This window comes from Neomonachus schauinslandi, chromosome 4 (genome assembly GCF_002201575.2).
Source record: "Neomonachus schauinslandi chromosome 4, ASM220157v2, whole genome shotgun sequence".
NCBI classification, from domain to species: domain Eukaryota; kingdom Metazoa; phylum Chordata; class Mammalia; order Carnivora; family Phocidae; genus Neomonachus; species Neomonachus schauinslandi.
Genome location: NC_058406.1, coordinates 85491601 through 85515698, shown reverse-complemented (window position 1 = coordinate 85515698; position 24098 = coordinate 85491601). Strand labels below are relative to the sequence as shown.

The following is a 24098-nucleotide window of genomic DNA, read 5'->3' as shown; positions in this document are numbered from 1 at the left end:
GGTACTGGCACAAAAACAGACACATAGATCAATGGAACAGAATAGAGAGCCCAGAAATGGACCCTCAACTCTATGGTCAACTCATCTTTGACAAAGCAACAAAGAATGTCCAATGGAAAAAAGACAGTCTCTTCAACAAATGGTGTTGGGAAAATTGGATAGCCACATGCAGAAGAATGAAACTGGACCATTTCCTTACACCACACACAAAAATAGACTCCAAATGGTTGAAAGACCTCAATGTGAGACAGGAGTCCATCAAAATCCTAAAGGAGAACATAGGCAGCAACCTCTTTGACCTCAGCCGAAGCAACTTCTTCCTAGAAACATCGCCAAAGGCAAGGGAAGCAAGGGCAAGAATGAACTATTGGGACTTCATCAAGATAAAAAACTTTTGCAAAGCAAAGGAAACAGTCAACAAAACCAAAAGACAACCGACAGAGTGGGAGAAGATATTTGCAAATGACATATCAGATAAAGGGCTAGTATCCAAAATCTATAAAGAACTCATCAAACTCAACACCCAAAGAACAAAGAATCCAATCAAGAAATGGGCAGAAGACATGAACAGACATTTTCCAAAGAAGACATCCAAATGGCCAACAGACACATGAAAAAGTGCTCAATATCGCTCGGCATCAGGGAAATCCAAATGAAAACCTCAATGAGATACCACCTCACACCAGTCAGAATGGCTAAAATTAACAAGTCAGGAAATGACAGATGTTGGCAGGGTTGCGGAGAAAGGGGAACCCTCCTACACTGTTGGTGGGAATGCAAGCTGGTGCAGCCACTCTGGAAAACTGTATGGAGGTTCCTTAAAAAGTTGAAAATAGAGCTACCATATGATCCAGCAATTGCACTACTGGGTATTTACCCCAAAGATACAAAGGTAGGGTTCCAAAGGGGTACATGCACTCTGATGTTTTTAGCAACAATGTCCACAATAGCCAAACTGTGGAAAGAGCCAAGATGTCCATTGACAGATGAATGGATAAAGAAGAAGTGGTATATATATACAATGGAATATTATGCAGCCATCAAAAGGAATGAGATCTTGCCATTTGCAACGACGTGGATGGAACTGGAGGGTATTATGTTGAGCGAAATAAGTCAATCAGAGAAAGACATGTATCAAATGACCTCACTGATATGAGGAATTCTTAATCACAGGAAACAAACTGAGGGTTGCTGCAGTGGGGGGTGGGGTGGGAGGGATGGGGTGACTGGGTGATAGACACTGGGGAGGGTATGTGCTCTGGTAAGCTCTGTGAATTGTGCAAGACTGTTGAATCTCAGATCTCTACCTCTGAAACAAATAATGCAATATATGTTAAGAAAAAAAAGAAGAAGAAGGTAGCAGGAGGGGAAGAATGAAGCAGGGGAAATCGGAGGGGTAGACGAACCATGAGAGACGATGGGCTCTGAAAAACAAACTGAGGGTTCTAGAGGGGAGGGGGGTAGGAGGATGGGTTAGCCTGGTATGGGTATTGAGGAGGGCACATTCTGCATGGAGAACTGGGTGTTATGCACAAACAATGAATCATGGAACACTACATCTAAAATTAATGATGTAATGTATGGGGATTAACATAAGAATAAAAAAAGGGAACAAAATAACTTTTCAAAAAATAAAATAAAATAAAATAAAAATGATCAAAGATATTTTCATAGTTAAAAAATCTGGAGTGAATATTATTCTTTATCAAATAAGTAAAAAGGATCTTTGAAAAATTACTTGCAATAGTTTTTCTTCCATTATGGGAACATAATAGCAACTTCTTTTCTAATGAAAAAAGTAAGCAGTGGTGGTGGGAACTTCAACACTGGGTAGGGGTGGAGGATTATCAGATAGTCACTGTAAAATTCTGTTTAATTAAGGTATATGTCCTCTAAAGTCCTAACCTGAGACCTTTAATTTAACTGTCTGAAAACGTTGTACATGTGACCTAAATGGAAGCTGTAATTTGCAAATGCTTTCTGCCCTCTTTAGAACACCTGCTGTGGGAGAGATACTATCCAAGAAATTTAAGCGTATATTGATCTTTGTCTTCATGTCCATCTGGAAAGAAGAATATTTAAGCCCAAGTTACGGATTAGGGTTTAGAAATGTGAAGTATTTGAATATAATCACAGAGCCAGTGAATGATGTGAAGCTGAGAGACAGTCCTTGCCTCTTTTAGAGTAAAATGAGCTTTCCTACTATGCAAAAATGGCCTTCCCTCTTCATTTTCAAAATCCTGCTGATCACCAGGCTACATCAAAAAAGGATTTTAGTTAAAGGGAGACATATTCCACATGGAAATCTATTGACAACAATCTAAAAAAAATTGAAATCAAATAATAAAGTTTTGTGCCTTTTTCATATAAAATTTATTCATGCATGCAATATCTATTGATACTAAAAGGCCATTTTAAGAACCACTATTGAACTTAATATATTCAGTGTGAATTATGATAATTGCATGTACATTATGTATACATACACGCATATCGAAAGTAGTAATAGCATTTTTTCTTTAACAACGTAATTCAACAGAGGATGCTTTATTTTTAGTTTGTATTTATACATTTAAAAACATATTATTTAAGTTGAAAAATTTCACATTTTACTTTATCATGTATAATACTGATCATTGTTATTTTAGATACAATTTCTTATAGTAAGTGGTTGCATTTCTATTGTTGAACTAATACCATAGTGAATTCTCTCTGAGACATTTAGTCAGTTATGGACAACTTTGTTTAATGTCTTATAGGGAAGAAACTAAGGTGGGGTACCTAGGTTAGACTGTGAATATTTTGACATCAAGTCATGATTTTTTAGGTAACTAAATTTTCTTTTCTAAAAGTCATAGCTTAAAGATAATAATTAAAATCTTACTGCCTAATTTTAAATTGGGAAATACTGCTATAATTGAAAGATTTTACTCATTAGTGTGGTTAGCAGCTGATAATTTCAAAAGCTGTGCTGTACAAATTGAATGATTAGTTAGAATTTGCTATGATCTATTTAGTCTTATATGAATATATTCTTTCTTAAAATTCCTTTTTCCGTAAATGTCTCTATGTAGACATTAATTCATAATGTTTTGGCAAAAATGAAAAAAATACTGTTTTCCCCTAACTCATAATATTTTAGCATCTTGTTTTTTTCAATGTAAGAGATATTTGAATAATTGAGGTGCATTTAGGGAAAGAATGCCTGTGATTCTCAACATTCTGAGCCACTTATTTGAAGAAAAATTTCTTTTCTATTGAGCTTCTTTAATAGCAGGCTGAATTACCTATCTAGATTTTTATTTATAGTACAAGCAGGTAAAACTTGCCTTATTAATTGATGTGTTTCATTACCTTTCCATTTTACTTATATGATTATTTTCCTTCTGTTGATTTATAGAAATATAAAATTAGATGTCTTTATGACACTTAAATGGAACAAAACTGTATATATATATGTTTTTATTATTTTTTTCCTGTGATAGCAAAGCCTTTATGACCTAATTGTGATATAGCAAAGTTGTTTGGTAGATTATTTTAAAAATTAAAATTAAGAATTTTAAGTAAACACTTTTTAGTTTGGAGATATCTATTTACCTACATATATGTAGATATGGATAAAGATATAGATATAGATACAGATATAGATATTATAGAACTAAATGGTTAACATTAATTGACTGCTTTCTCTATGACATACTCTTATTTAATTTCCACATTTTAAATAATTTCAATTTCATAAAATGTCTCCTACCACGTTAAGTGACTACTTACGCTATATAGGTGTTTTGTATTTTATTTAGCCAGTCCCAACCCTTGTACGCCATTTTAATATTTTAGGATCATAAATGGTGTTCTGGTGAATTGACATAACATATCTTTACACATAAGCATTGTTCCTATTCCAGTAAATTCTTAGAAGTGGAATTGCTTGTCTCCTATATTCTTTTGAATTTGAAACCATGGCAGTCATATTCATAGTATTTTTACCATGTAGAATAGAATTTAGAATGAATGGATTGAATGTGGAAGCTCCTGGCCCAGACATCATTGATTACACATACACAGATACATCAGTTTTGCATATGGACAACTTTTTAACTGGAATAATCTCATTCTTCAAACAATAATGCCTGCTTTACTTATGTTTCATGATAGTAAGGTATATATGTAAAAGTATTTTTGAAGAATAAAATGTGAAATTTAATACACAGTGTTTTTATAAAAATATACGAGTAGTCATTGCTTAATTATCTGAGATATATTTGTGATAATCATTTAATTGACATATTTATTTAATAAATACTTACTAAGCACTTACGTAGATTTGGCCGCATGCTGGATATTTGGAGTATGATGGTAAGAGGGGGAAGGAAAAGAAAAAAAAAAAGATAGTCCTCTTGAATTTAGAATCAAATTAAGCAAGTATCTAATAGTTGTGATGTATAATGACATAAGCTTTCTATTAGTGAAACTGCATTTTGTGTGATAGGAAAAACTGACCAGAAACTCTTTAGCTTTTAAAGGATGACTTAAAAAATTCCTTCATATATTGTGTCCTTACAGTGCCTTCTTTAAAAAGAGGGTGTATGGCCACAGATCAGACAAGGTTGAAAATACAAGTCTTACACCAGAAGTGGTACTTTCATATTTTAAAAGTTCTTACTGTGTATTTAATATTGTACTGGCATCATGGTCAATTTTGTTTCCTAACTTTTAATTCAATTTTACATAATCATTGTGCTTTAAATGAGTGGCTTTATAGTTTGAATATAGCTTGGACAATTATTGCAGGGAAAGCTTATCATCATCTCCTTCCCATTTTTTTTAAATCTGAATTGTTATTACCGTTTGAATTTACATGACTTATTAAGGCTACCTAGAAAGGTAAAAAAAAAAAGTAATAATTTGGGAATTTGGAATTTCTGACCCTTTGGCTTTCTTTTCTCAGGAGAAAATTTTCCAGAAGATTTTTCAATATTATTTACAATAAAACCCAAAAAAGGAATTCAGTCTTTTCTTTTATCTATATATAATGAGCACGGTATTCAGCAAATCGGTGTTGAGGTTGGGAGATCACCTGTTTTCCTCTTTGAAGACCACACTGGAAAACCTGCCCCAGAAGACTATCCCCTCTTCAGAACTGTTAACATCGCTGATGGGAAGTAAGTAATATAATAATCCAATGTTGTAGCTATATAGAAAGCAATTATTTAATTTAATCATTCAACAAATATTCATAAAGTGTGATGCAGTTTTTTTAGAGACTGGAGACACGGAAATGAACAAAACATAACATACCTAATTTTACATGGTTTCTTTTGCAGTCTGGGTAGACAAATGATGTCCAATTAAAAAAATATGAATAAAGAGCATATCAGGTGATGATAAGTGAGAGAAAGAAATAGAACAGTGGAGAGGATAGGGAATGGTGGTGGAGGGTGCAGTTTTAAGGAGTGAGATCAGGGAAAATCTCACTAAGAAGGTGACTGGTGAAGAATCTGGGGTGCATGCCCTGCTGATAACTAAAAGTATACTATTCCAGGAGGAGGGAAAGCAAATACACAGCGTCTGATTCCAAGTGTGGCTGATTTGGTCTAAGCAATGTCAAGGTTACCAGCATGGCAGGAGCAGAGTGGGATGATGAGGATGGAGAAGCCATGGGAGGCCAAAGGGTATAACACTTTGTAAATGGATATAAACGTTCTGGGTTCTATCTGGAGTGAAATGGGAAGTCACTGTAGACTTTTTGAGCAGAGGAATGACCCAATTTGATTTACCTATTATCAAGCATGTTAATATTGACAATCATAAGAAGCTTTTTATAATACTCGATACGTGCTATATACTGTTGGAAGCACTTTATACATAGTCGACTCATTTAATTTTCCACGACTCTTTGAAGAAAATAATATTAATAAACCCATTTTACAGATAAGGGGACTGAGGTACAGAAAGTTTAAGTAACTTGCCTGAGGTCATATATTTGTAAAGTGGCAGAGGTAGGGTTTGAACTTAGAGAGTTAGACTCCCTAGTAACCATCATACTCTTCTGAAAATCATGCTGAATTCTGAATTCTGCATTGTGAATATTGCCTTTCACTTAGGGAGTAGCTAAATATAAATAAGCGTTTATTAAATTTACTTGGTTGGGTGCCTGGGTGGTTCAGTCGGTTAAGCGTCTGCCTTCAGCTCAGGTCATGATCTCAGGGTCCTGAGATCAAGCCCCACGTTAGGCACCCTGCTCGGAGGGAAACCGCTTCTCCCTCTATTCCCTCGTGCTCTCTCTCACTACCTCTCTCTTTCTCAAATAAATAAATAAAATCTTCAAAAAAATTTACTTGGTGTTTTATTGCTGCATCTAGGCTTCTAAAACTAACCTTATCTGAAATATGACATTTAATTATAGGTGTAAGAAGGAAATAGCAGTGCAGATGGAAAAAAAAAAAAAATCCACACTCAGTGTAGCCTTGTCAGGACCATGGAGAAAACTTCATCTCAGTGGCAGGAAAAACTAGGCTTTTATGAGCAATTTACATACTATCCTTAATGATTAATATGGAAAGTGGTGATATGAAAATAAATCAGGGTAAGGAATTTAAGGGTGTACTGTTTTCGATAGAGCATCTGATACGGTTGCGTTGAGCAAAGGCTTGTTGGAAGTGAAGGAGTGGACCATGTGGGGCTATGGAGGAAGAATGTTTCTGGCAGAGTGAAGAACATGTACAAAGAACAGTAAAGAGGCAGCAGTGTGGCTCTCGTGCAGGGAACAAGAAAGCAAAAAGTGGGGCGAGAGGTCAGAGGGGCAGGGCACACCCCTGTGAGGCAGAGTAAGGACTTCAGCTTGTACTAGGACTGTTAGATGGTTTTTAGCAAGGCAGAGACTTGATCTGACTTGTATTTTAAAGTGATCACTCCAGTTGCATGAGAGGGGAGGCGGAGACCAGTTAAGAGTCTAGATGAAAGAGCTTGCAGATTGGATAAAGTCGGGAGACCCTGGATTCTGTATACATTGAATATAAGGATTTTCTGATGATGTGAATGTAAAACATATGAGAAAGAGAATAATTAAGAATGACTCCAAAACTAAAGGGTGGTTTGGTATTTTGACTATTATGTATAACACCATGATTATGATGTATCATTATCATCAGAGCTGAAATTAATCAACAATCAGATCAAGTTTAGAGTCCTAATCAGCTTTTATTTATTTTATTTTTTTAAAGATTTTATTTATTCACTTGAGACACAGAGATACAGAGAGAGAGAGCATGAGCAGGGAGAGAGGCAGAGGGAGAGGGAGAAGTGGCTTCCCGCAGAGCGGGGAGCCCAATGCGGTGCTCGATCCCAGGACCCTGGGATCATGACCTGAGCTGAAGGCAGACGCCTAACCATCTGAGCCACCCAGGCACCCCTAATCAGCTTTTAACAATGGAAATCATTTTTACTTTCTGTTAATGAAAAGCACATATGTACAACAGTGGAGATGGTTTAAGTTAAGACACAGGCTTCTTGGCAGAAATACATGTAAATTTTACTCTCACAGTATTAAGTGGCTCCAAAATAAATCTTTGCTCAATTCAAACTAAGCAGACCGCTATGCTAGTTGAATGTGCTATGGAAAGACCAAAGATTAAGTGTATATGGAAATATACTTGGTCCTCATCAGTAGCCACGCCAAGTCACATGAAACGGACATTTAGGAAGGCTCCTGCAATTTTGGGGGTATTTTATTTTATGGATTTAGTCCTAGACACTTCTGCAATATTAATCTAGCATTTTTCATTTGGAAAAAAAAATAAAAAATAAACCAGAGTGGCTTGCAGAATCCAAGTGAGCCTCACTCAGTGGTTTATGTTAGCACCAGATATTGTTAATAAAACCCGCCATTTTATAGGAAGATTAGGGTGTATATGTTTCCAAAGGGCTGGTCATGTCTACCACCTAAGCCTGTCATCGCCGCCCTGAATTAGCTGGAACAGTAGCTTCAGCGTGAATTGAGACTCTCACTCCACACATGCGTTGACTATGCTTTCTTTCAGTGTTCCCACTTCCTGCCAACCCTGGAAAGAAGGAAAGGTATTGTGTCTCAGTTTTGGATCCTGCCCACAGTAGTGATCTATAACTGTCTTGAAATTAAAGTGGAAAAAGAAAACGAAAGCACTTGAAATAAATGTGAATAAAGACAGAAGCACATTGTGTTGTACAATTAGGACGTTCAGTTGTTCCAGATGGAGCAGTCATTCAATTAGGAGACATACCCTTTTACAGTTCATCTCAGGGGATCTCTAGAGAAAAAAGGAAAAAATTAAGTGGAATTCCATTTGGAAGAAAGCATTTACGTACATAGGAACTATTACTTACCCCATATCCCACCCCTGATCTTATCAAATATGCTCATCAGGACATGGTGAGATTAAGCTTTTGTTGCAACTGCACAAAGTGAAGCAAAGGATGGGCACTTCCTTATCAGCATAGACAGCCACCCCTGGTGTGCATTTTATACTGTTTGTGTCCTTTTCAGTACCTAACACTCTTCTGGGTAAACAGTAAGTAGTCACCTGTTAACTGATTGATTAAAAAATGAGCCTACATTTCGTACTATTTCAGCTCACATTCACAATTGAAAGTACATTGTATTTTAACATGAATAATGATGTGGCAACGATGTCTTTGAAGCTTACAAAAGAATTCCTTGGCTTTTTTAGGTGGCATCGGGTAGCAATCAGTGTGGAGAAGAAAACTGTGACAATGATTGTTGATTGTAAGAAGAAAACCACAAAGCCACTTGATAGAAGTGAGAGAGCAATCGTTGACACCAATGGAATCATGGTTTTTGGAACAAGGATTCTGGATGAAGAAGTTTTTGAGGTAAAAATAAATCAAATTTTATTTGAAGCTGAATGTTGTTAAATCAGATGAGCTGAGTTAATAACAGTAACAATCAATATATGTTATAAAGCAATGTTGAAAACGAAAGGGTGACCTACTTTCTTCCCCTGCGGGTGTAGCGGTGATGTTTTCTATTGTTCAGTAAGAGAATGAGTAGACAATGGTGGCTGTAAGGACTGGGAAACATTACAGAGATTGGTTGATTTGAACACAGGCATGCTATTCTCCTGGGAAGGGCAAATGGCTTTACTCTTGGTACTTTGCATTATTTTCTTTGGGGAAAAGAACATTTTCTTCACTTCCTTCTCTGGGAGATTAATTTAGGGAAATGTACAAGTCAGATATTCTGCCTTTCTCTGTTCTTTGTTAATGTTTCCAAGGTATAAAATAGAGATCATATTGCAAAAGCTGAACTTATGTCTTTAAAATCACTTTTTTAAATAATGTGAAGGTCATAGTAAAAAGTTTCCTTCCAATTATAATTCACCAATTATGATAATCACATTCTTTTAAACCTTCAATCATTGGGTCTGGTAGTTTGTCCTTTAATTTTCATTTAGTCAATTATTAATAGAACAAACAGACCTGAGTCTTGATCTCATAAAGGGATACCCTCCTGAGACATTATTCAGTACTCTGATCTGGTTTTATACAATTTCTGAGTAATTTATTTTTCAAAGTATAATAAAGTAAAGCTCTGTAATATATTACAAATTAATAGGCAAGGTTTACGTGGAAGATTTTCTGTATTTGGTTGATTAGTGAATATACACACACATATATATGCATACACACAGACTATTTTTCATAGAAAGAACAATGTACATTTGGTGCAGGAGGATATTGCATTCCTGTACTTATATACATAACCTATGGCATAATTTTAAATATAATTAGTATTTGTGACACTTTCAGATTATTTAATTGATATTCTGTTTGTTTGTTTTTTTAAAGATTTTATTTTTATTTATTTGAGAGAGAGAGAATGAGAGACAGAGAGCATGAGAGGGAGGAGGGTCAGAGGGAGAAGCAGACTCCCTGCTGTGCAGGGAGCCCGATGTGGGACTCGATCCCGGGACCCCAGGATCATGACCTGAGCCGAAGGCAGTCGCTTAACCAACTGAGCCACCCAGGCCCCCCAATATTCTGTTTGTTTCTGATTTTTCTCAACTTGTCTCAACTTTGACTCCAAACAAAATGTTTTTAACACATTGTATCATACTAAACTAAATGATAAACTCATTCAGGCAATATATAATAATATACTTTCATGTGTTAGTTGCACACAAATGATAATAAATATTTATTTATTAGATGAATATTATAAACAAATTTACTTAATTTCTAGTCTAGCAAAGTTCTATTTTAAAATTAAACTACGAATATCAGTTTCACAGACTAAATTTATTTTTGTAATACACACAACCTTTTTTTCTGGAAACATAAATGAGTAATACAGATAAACTCTATTAGTGGATGGTTTCATTTCATATATTAGTTCAGTCTATTGCTATACACAGTTACAGAGCTATGGAACTTAAGCAATGGAAATTAAACTTTGTTCATCATAGGGATGCCTGGGTGGCTCAGGCAGTTAAGTGTCTGCCTTTGGCTCAGGTCATGATCCTGGGGTCCTGGGATTGAGCCCCACATCGGGCTCCCTGCTCAGTGGGGAGCCTGCTTTTCCCTCTGCCTCTGCCTTTCCCCCTGCTTGTGCTCTCTCTCTCTCTCTCAAATAAATAAAATGTTTAAAAAAAAAAACTGTGTTCATCATAAATGATGGTAAGACTATATAAAGAGGAAATATGGAAGGGGCGCCTGGGTGGCTCAGTTGATTGAGCAACTGACTCCTGATATTGGCTCAGGTCATGATCTCAAGGTCGTGGGATCGAGCCCCAAGTATGGCTTCACACTCAGCGTGGAGTCTGCTTGAGATTTTCTCTCTCTGCCCCCTGCCCCTCCCCCCATGCTCACACACACTCTCTCTCTCAAATAAATAAATGAAATAATCCTTTTAAAAAAAGGAAAAACAGAAGAGGAAAAAATTAACATTAATTAATTAATATGTATTAAAAATACAAATTAATTATTAATATTCTCAAAATTTACTGCCCTGAAAAATATTTGTTATATGTACATGTTGATTAGATTTCTTTTTCAAACAGGCTTTCCTTTGCCACCTCCTCCCCACCCCCCATGCACAGACTGTACTCCACTTTCTTTCCCATATATTATACTCACGCTCACTGGGGTAGAGTTGAGAGTTTTTGAATTATAGTTTTAGACTATCACACTATGTTCTTTTTTCAAAGTAAATAATTGAATCTGATGTTACATATTTTAAAATATGTAATAATAACCTCTGTGTTTCATAGGCTGATTACAGTATCAACTCCTAGAATATATAAAAATGATTTCCTGGGCGCCTGGGTGGCTCAGTTGGTTAAGCGACTGCCTTCGGCTCAGGTCATGATCCTGGAGTCCCAGGATCGAGTCCCGCATCGGGCTCCCTGCTCAGCGGGGGGTCTGCTTCCCCCTCTGCCCTCTTCCCTCTCGTGCTCTCTGTCTCTCATTCTCTCTCTCTCTCAAATAAATAAATAAAATCTTTAAAAAAAATGATTTCCCTAAAATATTTCCATATTTTTTCACTACTGCTAACCAAAACCCCTCTGGCCAAAAGGGCTTCTAGTAAATTACCAAGGACAGATGTACTAGAAGAAAAAATTAGTATATATATTCTTTGATTAATTCTTAATTTTCGAATCCATAAGCCACATTCTAAATCCTGGAGTAACTCCAGCTGTTTATTTGGAAAAACTGCTAAACTATTAGCAAAATAATTTTTAGAAGAAATTAGAAAAATAATTTTTAGAAGACTCATTAATGAATTCTTTAGTGAGTGTGACAGTGAGTAGCAAAAATAAGTTTATTATGCTGCTTTGCATCTTGGAATTTCATGAAACCTTATGGAGCTTTAAAAAGAACATTTATTCAATATGAAGTGTAATTAGTTTTGAAAAAGTAAATAAATGCAGACATTTCACTATAAGGTTTATCTTTATCACTCTATCCAAATAGTCATTATACATAAAACTCAAGTCTTATTTCCTAAATTATATTATTGTATGGGTATATGAATTTCAAAAACAATTTAGTATTTCCCACTTGAAAAAAGAATATGAAGAAAAGAAATAATTCAAACACAGATTTTAAAATCACAATAAAACTTTCTGACTCCTTTTGGGAAATTAGTTCATCTTATCTGAATATGATGTTAATATATCTTTCTCTAAAAATTTACTCAAATATTTTTCTTTTCATTTTGTTTTCCATTATGGTATCTACCTAGACTTTTGAATCTCTGCAAGTGAATGTGTAGAAATTAAACTAAAAATGATAAGAGATAGGAATGGTACCATATATGCATTGTTTTAGTGTTTGATAAACAGTTGTAATGGTGAAGATGATATAAAGAGATCAGTGATTCATTATTCTGAAAACGGAAAATATCACTTCTTTGAAATTGGTGTCATTCCAATTTAGATGCAAATTTGTTTAGTATATAATTTCATCTCTATCATCTCTGTATCACCCTACATTTATTACCCTATATCGCCTGCTGTTAATGGCAAAAAATACTAAACGTGGCCATATTTGAATTACAGTCTGAAGACTTTAAAGAATTCAACATCAAACAGATAAAAGCAAAACTGAAATTTTTTTAAGTATGAAAAATTAGTTTATATGAAAATGCCAAAATGAGTATATAGAATCATAATTCAGATTATATAATTTCAGCATAGTGGAGTGAATATAAAAATTGATTATAGAATCAGAAAAATCTGATTTTGAATCCCAGAATAGCTTAAATACATTTCTCTATGTAATTACTTTATATAAGTTTTATGATTTATTTATTTATTTTTACTTTATGTAAGTTTTAATTTCTCATTTTTCAAATGGGAAGAGTAATGTAATCTCCCCAGTAAGTATATATATTAAAAAAATGAGCTTATGTATGTAAAGTGCTTATAATAGTAGTATTATATATGTATATATGGTTATATATTATGTGTTAATTATGTATTACCATGTAGTTTTCTTCTTATTACTTATGTTCTTTTTTATCATTTTACAACTATGACATGTCAAATATTCTTATACATTTTTGATATGGGAGAGCAACAGTGACCCATGTATCAGTAAAAGGTTTTTTTTTTTTTTTTAGAGATTTTATTTATTTATTTGAGAGAGAGAGAATGAGAGACAGAGAGCATGAGAGGGAGGAGGGTCAGAGGGAGAAGCAGACTCCCTGCCGAGCAGGGAGCCCGATGCAGGACTCGATCCTGGGACTCCAGGATCATGACCTGAGCCGAAGGCAGTCGCTTAACCAACTGAGCCACCCAGGCGCCCCTCAGTAAAAGGTTTTATGTGGTCTTTTCATCTTGTAAATGAAGTACTTGGTTCCTGGGCTTGTGTTTGTTTATAAGGTATCTTGTGGGGATTAGATAAATTTTCCCTCTCTAAACAGGTAGCACCTGGGTACAGAACCTATCGGGGAGAAATGGTCTGGGCAGATGAATACTTTCAAGCAGGCACAAAATATCTAACCAACACTAATCCATAACCTTGGGGGGTTTTTTTCTAGCTTTATAATACACTTCAAAGATGTGAGGAAAAGCTAAATTAAAAAAAAAATAACTACATTGCCTGTATTCATTATCAATAAAATTACTTTTGTAGTCTTTTAAACAGGGAAATTTCTTTACGGAAATCAAGTTGTAGCCATTATAACTCAAGTTTTCAAAGCATTGTTATTTTGATCTTTTTTTCTTTTTTGATGGTCAAAGCAGGTTATTACAAGTCTTTTATATTTCCAACAATTTTCTACCTTTGGGCAGATTACTTCTTTCTTTTGAAGTAATGAGAAGAATATAATGACAATTTAAGTGGAAAAGATTGTTGATGAAATTTTTCATTTTTTCAAACTTCTCAGAATGATTTTGGCATTCAGTTTTCTTGGGAGAAATCGATGAATAATAATTTATAAAAGCTACACAATTTCAGTGGTTTTACAAGACCAGAAAACTTACCTTAAGGTAATAATAGCTATCTCAAATATTCCAGTAAGAATTTGATTACCACTTTCTGATGCCTGTGTATTTTTTTACTATGTATATTTTCCAAGGTATATGCTTTTTAAAAAATGATGTTGGTAGACATGGTTTTCCTATAGAACCACATAACAGGATGGAGGTAGACTTTTCCCAGTCTAGATGCATTTAGCTAATAACACTTGAGATTTTAAAACTCTATTTATTGAGATATAATTGAAGTACAGTAAACTGAAAATATTAAAAGTGTATCATTTGATCAGTTGTGAATATGTTTACACCTCTGAAACCACCATCATCATCAAGAAAATAAACATGGCCATCACACCCAAAAGTTTCCTCATGGATTTTTAAAATCCATGTCTTCTTCTCCCAAGCAATCACTAATTTACTTTTTTAAAATCACTATAGCTTATTTATTTTTTTTAAATTTAATAAACAGAATGATACTGAGTATACTGTCTTTAGCTTAGCTTTTATCACTCAGCATAATGTTTTTGAGACTTGTCTGTGTCCCATATATATCATTATTTTGCTTTTTTAAAAATTGCTGAGCAGCATTCCAGTGTATGAATAAACCACAATTTGTTCATCCATTCATCCTATTAGTGGGCATTTGGATCATCTACAGATTTTGGCTCCTGCATATAAAGCTGCTATGAGCATTCATGTATAAATTTTGAGCGGGCTTTTACTTTTGTTTGTCTTAGTTGAATACTGAGCAATGGAATGCTTTGGTTATTTAGTAGTACATATTTAACTTTAAAAATCAAAGAAACTATTGAGCTGTGCTCCAAAGTGACATTAAATCATTTTACACTCCCTCCAGCAGTGAATGAAAGTTTCAGTTGCTCTGTGTCCTTGCCAACTCTTGATATGGTTAGTCTTCTAAATTTTAGCCATTCTCAGTGGTTGTGTAGTAGTATTTCATTGTGGTATTAGTTTACGTTTCCCTCAAAACTGATGATGTCAAGAATTTTTTTTTCAGGTGTTCATTGGCTATTTCTGCATCTTCTTCTGTGAGGTGTCTTTTGCCCATTTAAAAAAATTGGCTGCTAAGTTTTGAATATGGAGTTTTAAGTTTTTTTTATAAACCCTTTGTACTTTGATAGAGTTTTGCCAATAATTTTCCAGCATATGGCTTACCTTTTTATTTCGTTAACAGTGCCTTTTAAAGAGTGAATGCTTTTCATTTTGATAAAGTTTGTCAATTTTGTTGTTATGTTTTACACTTTTTGTGTTCTAAGAAACTTTTACCGACACCAAAATTACAAAAATGTTCTCCTGTTATCAGATACGTTGTAGTTTTAGGTTTTACACATAGGCTATGCCACATTTTGAGTTAATATTTGTGTATGGTATGAGGTAAAAGTCAATGTTGATTATTTTTAGACAAGGATATCCAGTTCATCCTTTATAAAGAAGACTTTCATGCATTGGATTGCTGTGGTTTCTATGTCAAAAACCATTTGAGTACATATGAGTAGATCTATTACTGAACTATTATCCTAGTCTATTGATTTGTCTATCTTTTTACTAATACCAAACTATCTTGATTACTGTAGTTTAACAGAAAGTTTTGATATTTGGTGGGGTAACTGCTCTTACTTTTAATTCTTTGTAAACATTGTGTTAGCTCCTTTAGGTTATTGGCATTCTATATACATTTTGGAATAAGCTTGTCAATTTTTAAAATAAAATTGAGTTTTCATTTAAATAGAATTTGGTTTTAATTGGAATTTCATTTAAACTCCAGATCAAAATGAAAAGAATCCATATTTTAACAAACATTGAGCTTTCCATTTCCTGAATATGGTATAATTTTCCATTTATTTTGCTTTTCTTTAATTCCTCTCACAAGGTTTCCTAGTTTTCAGTGTAGATGTCTGTTTTCCTCTGAAAATGAACTTGATATGATCTCATTCCACTTAGATTTATTGACAATTATTTTATGCCCCAGCATATAGTCTATCTTGGTGAATGTAGCATATGCCCTTAAACGAAAGTGTGTCATGAAATTGTTAGATCGAGTGTTTTATAGTTATAATAGATGTTTTAAAATCTCTAAGAGTTTTAACATTTGGGTTATCTGAGTTGTTTATTGTCTTTTTAAAATTATTCATTAATACACTTTTTTTTAGAGCTGTTAAGGTTCAGAGCAAAATTGAGTGAAAAGTAGACAGTTTCCATGTACCCCTGTGCATGTACACGTGCACACACACACACGCACACACACAGCCTCTTTCTTCTACTATTATACATTTGTTGCAATGGGTGAACTTATATTGACATATCATTATCATCCAAAGTCTGTAGTTTACATTAGGGTTCAGTTTTGGGTTGTACATTCTATGGATCTTGGTTAATGTATCATGACATGTATTCACCAATGTAGTATCTTGTGAAATAATTTCATGCCCTAAAAATCCTCTCTGCTCTGCCTTCATCCTTACCTCTCTTCTAAATCCTGGCAACCACTAATCTTTTTAGTGTTTCCATGGTTTTGTCTTTTCCAAAATGTCATATGGTTGGAATCATACAGGTGTAGTCTTTTCAGGTTGACTTCTTTCACTTAGTAATATGCATTTATGTTTCTTCCATGTCCTTCATGGCTTGATAGCTCATTTCTTTTTAGTGCTCAATAATATTCCATTGTCTGAATGTAACACAGTTTATTTATCCATTCATCTACTGAAGGATATCTTTCAAGTTGCTTTCAAGTTTTTGGTAATTAAGAATAAACCTTCCATAAACATCTGTGTGCAGGTTTTTGTGTGGACATAGTTTTCAACTCCTTTGGGTAAATAGCAAAATGTGTGATTGCTGATATGGTAAAAATATGTTTAGTTTTGTAACAAACTGCCAGACTGTCTTCCAAAAGAGCTAACCATTTTGCATTCCCGCCAGCAGTGAATGAAATTTCCTGTTCAACATTTTTGGCATTTTGGCCATTTTAGATATTGACCATTCTAATAGGCATGTAATAGCATCTCATTTTTTTTAGTCTGCATTTCCCTGATTACATGTTGAACATCTTTTCATATACTTACTTTGCATCTGTGTGTCTTCTTTGGTAAGCTCTCAGTTAAGGACTTCTGTCCCATTTTTTAATCAGGTTGTTAATTTTCTTAGTAAGTTTTAAGAGTTTTTTATATATTTTGGATGACAGTACTTTATAAGATGTGTCTTTTGCAAATACTTTGTCAGTCTGACCTGTCTTCTCATTCACTTGATACTGTCTTTCACAGAGGTGAGGTTTTTAATTTTAATGAAGTCTAGCTTATCAATTATTTCTTTCATGAATTATGCTTTTGATGGTGTATCTGAAAAGCCATCACTATACCCAAGGTCGTGTAGGTTTTTCTTGTATGTTATCTTCTAGGAGTTTTAGGTTTTGCATTTTACACTTAGATCAGTGACCCATTTTGAGTTAATTTTTGTGAAGAGTTTGTGTTTAGATTCACTTTTTTACATGTGAGGTCCAGTTTTTTCAACACCATTTGTTGAATAGTCTAACTTTGCTCCATTGTACTGCCTTGCTTCTTTGTCAGAGATCAGTTAACTATACTTATGTGGGTCTGTTTCTGTTCCATTGACCTATTTGGTTTTTTCCAACAATACCATGCTGTCTTGATTACTGTCACTTTATAATAAATCTTGAAGTGAAATAATGTTAGTCCACCCAACTTTGTTCTACTCATTCAATATTGAGTTGGCTATGCTGGGTCTTTTGCTTCTTGTTAGAAACTTTAGAATCAGTTTTACAATATACACAAAATAGTTTCCTGGGATTTTGACTGAGAATGTTGAATCTCTAGATCAAGTTGGGAAAACTGACATCTTGACAATATTGATTTTCTTATCCATGAATATGGAATATCTCTCACTTAGTTTTTCTTTGATATCTTTCATCAAAGTTTTGCCATTTTCCTCATATGGATATTATATATATTTTGTTAGGTTTAACATATTTCATTTTTTTAAGTTTTAATGCAAATGATATTGTGTTTTTAATCTCAAAATCACTTGTTCATTGGTTGTATATAGGAAAGCAACTGGCTTTTGTATAAAAAAAGCTTATATCCTGCAACCTTGCTCTAATTAGTGATTAGTTCCAGGAGTTTTTGTTTGGTGTTTGTTTGTTTATTCTTTTGTATTTTCTATATAGACAATCATGTCATCTATGAACAAAGATAGTTTTATTTCTTCCTTCCATATCTGTATCTTTTATTTCCTTTTCTTGTCTTATTGCATTAGCTAGGACTTCCAGTACAATATTGAAAAGCAGTGGTGAGAGGGGACATCCTTGCCTTGTTCCTGATTTTAGTGGGAAAGCTTCAAGTCTCACCAGTAAGTATGATGTTAGTTTTAGGTTTTACATAGATTTTTTAATTTATCAAATTAAGTAAGTTTCCCTCTATTTCCAGTTTGCTGAGAGTTTTTTTTTTTTTTATCATAAATAGATATTCAATTTTGGAAAATGCTTTTTCTGCATCTATCTGTATGATCATGTGGTTTTTCTTTTTCGGCCTATTGTTGTGATAGATTACATTAATTGATTTTCAAATGTTGACCCAGCCTTACATACCAGGGATAAATTTCATTTGGTGTATAGATCTTTTTATATATTGTCATTTTTTATACATTGTCAGTTTGCTAATATTTTGCTGGGAATTTTTGCATCTATGTTCATGAGAGACATTGGTCTGTAGTTTTCTTGTAAAGTCTCTGTCTGGCTTTGGTTTAGGAAATAGTGTCCTCATATAATGAGGTAGGAAGTATTCCCTTTGCTTCTGTCTTCTGAAAGACAATGTAGAAGATTGGTATAATTACTTGCATAAATGTTTTGTAGAATTCACCAGTGAACTATTCTGGGTCCAGTGCTTTCTGTTTTGGAAGGCTATTAATTATTGATTTGATTTATTTAATAGATATAAGCCTATTCAAATGATCTATTTCTTGTTGTATGAGTTTTTGTAGATTGTGTCTTTCAAGAAATTGGTTTATTCATTCTAGTTCATCACATTTGTGAGCATAGAGTTGTTCATAGTATTCCTGTATTATCCTTTTATACCATGGGATACATAGTGATGTCCCCTCTTTCATTTATAATATTAGTAGTTGCATCTTCTCTCTTATTTTCTTAACCTACCTAGAGATGCAATGATTTTACTTGAAATACACACACACACACACACACACACACACACACACACACACTGCTGTTTTTCATTTTACTGGTCTCTGGTCTAATTTTTATTATTTCTTTTCTTCTGCTTACTTTGGATTTAACTTGCTCTTCTTTTTCTAGTGTCCTAAGGTGGAAGCTTAGGTGATTGATTTTAGATTTTTCTCCTATTCTAATATATGTATTCAATGCTATGAATTTCTCTGAGAACTGCTTTTGCTGCATCCCACACATTTTGATAAGTTGTGTTTTTATTTTCATTTAGTTCAAAGATACTTTTACATTTCCTTTGAGATATCAGTGTTGACTCATGTGTTGTTTAGAACTATGTTGCTTATTCTTCAGGAATTTTGGAACCTTCCAGATATCTTTCTGTTATTCTTAGTTTAATTCCACTGTGTTCTAAGAGCAGATACTATATGATTCTATTGTTTTAAAATTGTTCATGTTTTATGGCCCAGAATGTGGTCTATCTTGATGAATGTTCCAGGGTAAGCTTGTGAAGAATGTGTAGTCTGTTGTTTTTAGATGAAATACTGCATAAATGTCAATTACAGTTTATCCTTGAACAACACATGTTTGAACTGCATGGGTCCAGTTATATGCAGATTTTTTTTGATATATACAGTACAGTACTGTAAATGTATTTTCTCTTCTTTATGATTTTCTTAATAACATTTTTTCTTTAGCTTACTTTATTGTTAAGAATACAGTATATAATACATATAGCATACAAAATATGTGTTAATCAACTTTTTATGTTATCAGTAAGGTTTCTGGTCAACAGTAAGCTATTAATAGCTATGTTTTGAGAGAGTCAAAATTATACATGGATTTTCAACTGTGTGGGAGGTCAGCCACCCTCACTCCCATGTTGTTCAAGGGTCAACTCTATATCCAGTTGATTGGTAGTCTATTCAGTTCAACTGTGTCTTTATTAATATTCGGCAGCTGGATCTGTCCATTTCTAGTGAAAGGATGTTAAAGTTTCCAACTACAATATTGGATTCATCTATTTCTTCTTGCAATTGTGTCAGGTTTGCCTCACATATTTTGATGTTCTGTTATTAGGCACATACACATTAAGGACTATCATCTCTTTTTGACAATTGATCCCTTTATTCATATATGTATATATCTTTTTACCTCTGATAACTTTCCTTGCTCTGAAGTCTACTCTGTCTGAAATTAATAGACATATTCTTGTTTTCTTTTGACTAGTCATGGCCATGGTATATCTTTTTCCATCCCTTTACTTTTAATCTATATTTGTATTTTTAGTCAAAGTAGGTTTCTGGTAGAGAACATATAGTTGGGCATTGTTTTTTGATCCTCTCAGACAATCTGTCTTTTAATAGGTGTATTTGGACCATTGATATTTAAAATGATTATAGATATAATTGAATTTATATCCACCATATTTGGCACTGTTTTCTGTTTGTTGACCTTATTTTTTGTTCATCTTTTGTTTTTTACAATTCTGCATTTTTTTTTGTTTAAATTGGGCATTTTATATAATTACATTTCACTCTTTGCCTATTAATTATACTTCTTTTTGAACTTATTTTAGTTGTTGCCCTGGTGTTGGCAATATACATTTTTTAGAAATTTGATTATTTATTTTAGTAATCTCTACACCCAACGTGGGGTTTAAACTCACAACCCCAAGATCAATATCCTTGGATATTTTGTTCTTTTTTTCCCCCCAATTTCTTTTCTGTTTGTTTTTCATTTTTGGAAGTTTCTATTGTCATGTCCTGAAGCTCAGAGATTCTTCCCTCAGACATGTGCAGTCATTCTACTAATAAGCCCATCGAAGACATTCTTCATTTTCAATCTCTAGCATTTCTTTTTGATTCATACTTAGAAATTCTATCTTTCAGCTTACATTATCTATCTGTTCTTGCATATTGTCTGTTTTTTTCCATAATTTCTTTAGAATATTAGTAGTAGTTCTTAAAAATTGCTAGCTGGACAATTCCAAAATCTTGTCATATCTGATTGTGGTTCTGATGTTTGTTCTGTCTCTTCAAACTGTGATTTTAGCCTTTTGGTATGCCTTTTAACCTTTTGTTGAAAAATGGACATTATGTATTGGATAAAATAAATTTGGTAAAGACTTCAGTAATATATTGGTAAAGTGCAAGGGGAGGGGAAGCATTCTATAGTTCTACGATTAGATCTCAGTCTTTTAGTGAAACTGTATTCCTGGATTGTGAAGTTTACCAGTGCTGTTCAGTTCTTTTTCCCCACTAGGTGGAGCAGGATGTCTATCTATGGCTGTAGATGTGTATTTCCCTTTTGCCACATGGAAGGGGGCTAGAGTTGTGTACTTCTTTTTCTCTAATTCTGTATGGATCTTCTTTAATTCAGAAAGAAAAAAATCAAGCTATCACTATATTTAAAAATTATCACTATATGCTTTCAATCTAGGTTCTAAACAGAAAGTTATAGTCACTAATTATTTCTTTAAATTTTATTCTTATTTTATATATATTTAGAAGATCTTTCATACAATACAAACTTTAGGAACAGAAAAATGGATGTGAGTGAACCCAGATCATAAACTCATTTCCATTGTTTCATTTGGAGAATGAAAGATGAAGGCAAAGTTATCATTCAGCAACTAAAAAGAGCAGAAATAGTTAAATGAAAAAGGTGATGATGTTGAAGTTTTTGCCTTTTTTTAAGATTTTATTTATTTATTTGAGAGGGAGAGAGAGAGCGAGAGCTACAGAGCATGAGCAGGGTAAGGGACAGAAGGAGAGGGGGAAGCAGATTCCTTGCTGAGCAGGGAGCCCAACATGGGGCTCAATCCCAGGACCCAGAGATCATGACCTGAGCCACCCAGATGCCCCAAGTTGTTGCTTTCTTAACCACATTCACTGTACTTAACAGTACTGACTCTGGAGCCAGATAGCCCTGGTTTAAGTTTTGGGTTTGGAACTTAACCACATTGGACATCATGGACAACATACCCAACCTCTCTGTGTCTTTCTCCTCATCTGTAAAATGGGATACCTGGGGCACTCCTTTCATAAAGTCATTGGAGGATTAAGTGAGTTAACATGTATAAAACATTTATATCTGTGTCTTGTAATACTTAGTGTTTTATGAGTGAAAAATAAACTTCTGTTGATTATTTCTGAAATTAGGTAAAAACAGCAGATACATAGCTAGCATAGCAGCTACATCTGGCTTTTTTTTTTTTTCAAATATTTTATTATTAATCAGAGAGAAAGAGAGAGAACATAAGCAGGGGGAGCAGCAGAGGGAGAGGGAGAAGCCGGCTCTCTGCTGAGCAGGGAGCCCGATGCGGGGCTCAATCCCAGGACCCTGGGATCATGACCTGAGCAAAGGCAGACGCTTAATGACTGAGCCACCCAGGCGTCCCTACATCTGGCTTCGTAAAGAACTTCAGCTTATAGTGTATTATTTTAAAGAAGACTTCAAACACTGAAAGAAAAAATGAAATGTCATCCTGGAATGGAATTATATTTCTTACTCTGTCAAAATAGCACAGAGTCAGCAAAACAGAAAAACAACAAAGCTTTGAATGTACCACGGTTGTTTAGTTTTGTTCTTGTTCTGTGAATCCTCAGTTAACATGTATATTTGGGAATGTAACTGTGGCTCTTCTTTTAATTTTTGAGAGCATTGTCTGGAATCTGTTTTGTAATTAATTGTGCAATGTAGTAAGACATCAAAATTATTTATTTTCTAAATTTCAGGAATTATGTACAATTTTAAGAGAAGTAACAAATGTGGATACCAAACATGAGGTACAAATTTGATAGGGTTGATATTCAAACACAGTCCAAGTAAAACTTGATTGTAACAAACACAAATTCAATGCAAACTAGAGCAAAAAAATCCGAAGGCACACACTAAACACCCATATACTATTAGGATTCAGCAACAACACTGCTTTAAAAATGCACTGTATTCATGGACATGTTGAATTTCTCTAATATATAGAAAACTAAATATGTGTGCAGTAATTTCTAAAAAGGGATCTTATGGCTCTCATGCAGAAATAGTCCAATGAATTTGAATGACAGTATCTTGTACTAGCAGTTTTATAAAACAAATTTTTGTTACTTGTACAAGTTTAAAAGTTGTCAGATTTTATTTAGACTTGGTGTTATTTACAGAGCTGTGATGACAAATAAGATATTCACCTTTTGATTTTTCTGCTTTTAGGAGATATTTAAGTCTAACACTGACCACATATACTAGTAGATCAAAGTCTAACATTGGGTTAATCCTTTTTTTTTTTTTTTTTTTTGAGAGTTATCCATAGCCAAGTCTGAAAGGAACATCTGTTTTTGGCTGTTTGATGTGTAATTACATTCTTTCTTGCTGCACTTTGAGTTGGTATGACAAGTGTGGTGACGGTCAACACACAAAAATGTGCCACATTATTTATGACCAAGCTTCAGTGATGCTGCAGGAAGTTTTGGCAGTCTTCTCTAGACATCACTGTACTTGATTATACAACAGCCTCGTGGTAAACTGTTGCCATTCAAACTGTGATCTGCACCATTGTAGTGTGATAGGCAGATAACAGGCTATATTTGGGGACTTTATTGATAGTTTAGTATAATTTTATATTTTGCAGGATTTGTAGTTGAAACTTTTAAGAAACTAAATGTAGCATTCATTCGAGGTGGATTTAGATTTCAGAGCTCTATAGAAATCCGAAGTACCAGTTATACAGGATATAGCTTGTCCTCTAAAAGGAACATTGCCATTTTAGTTCAGTTTTTTACTTCTTGATTTGTGCATCACTAGATTATCCACTGCCAACAGTGCACGATACAATGTCACATTTTATTTTGTCCCTCTTAAAAATGTTATCTCTGTACCGTGGTGAAAGGTGATACTTGTCTTCCTTATTATTT

General features: G+C 34.0%; 1 protein-coding gene across 1 annotated transcript in view; it reads left to right on the top strand.

Moving 5' to 3' along the window:
• COL11A1 (collagen type XI alpha 1 chain) overlaps positions 1-24098 on the top strand; it is a 206989-nt gene that overhangs the window by 27896 nt on the left and 154995 nt on the right. The window contains exons 4-5 of the mRNA XM_021690257.1: positions 4952-5165; positions 8709-8871. Of these exons, the coding sequence (XP_021545932.1) occupies positions 4952-5165; positions 8709-8871 (377 nt within the window). The remainder of the gene's footprint in view (positions 1-4951; positions 5166-8708; positions 8872-24098) is intronic.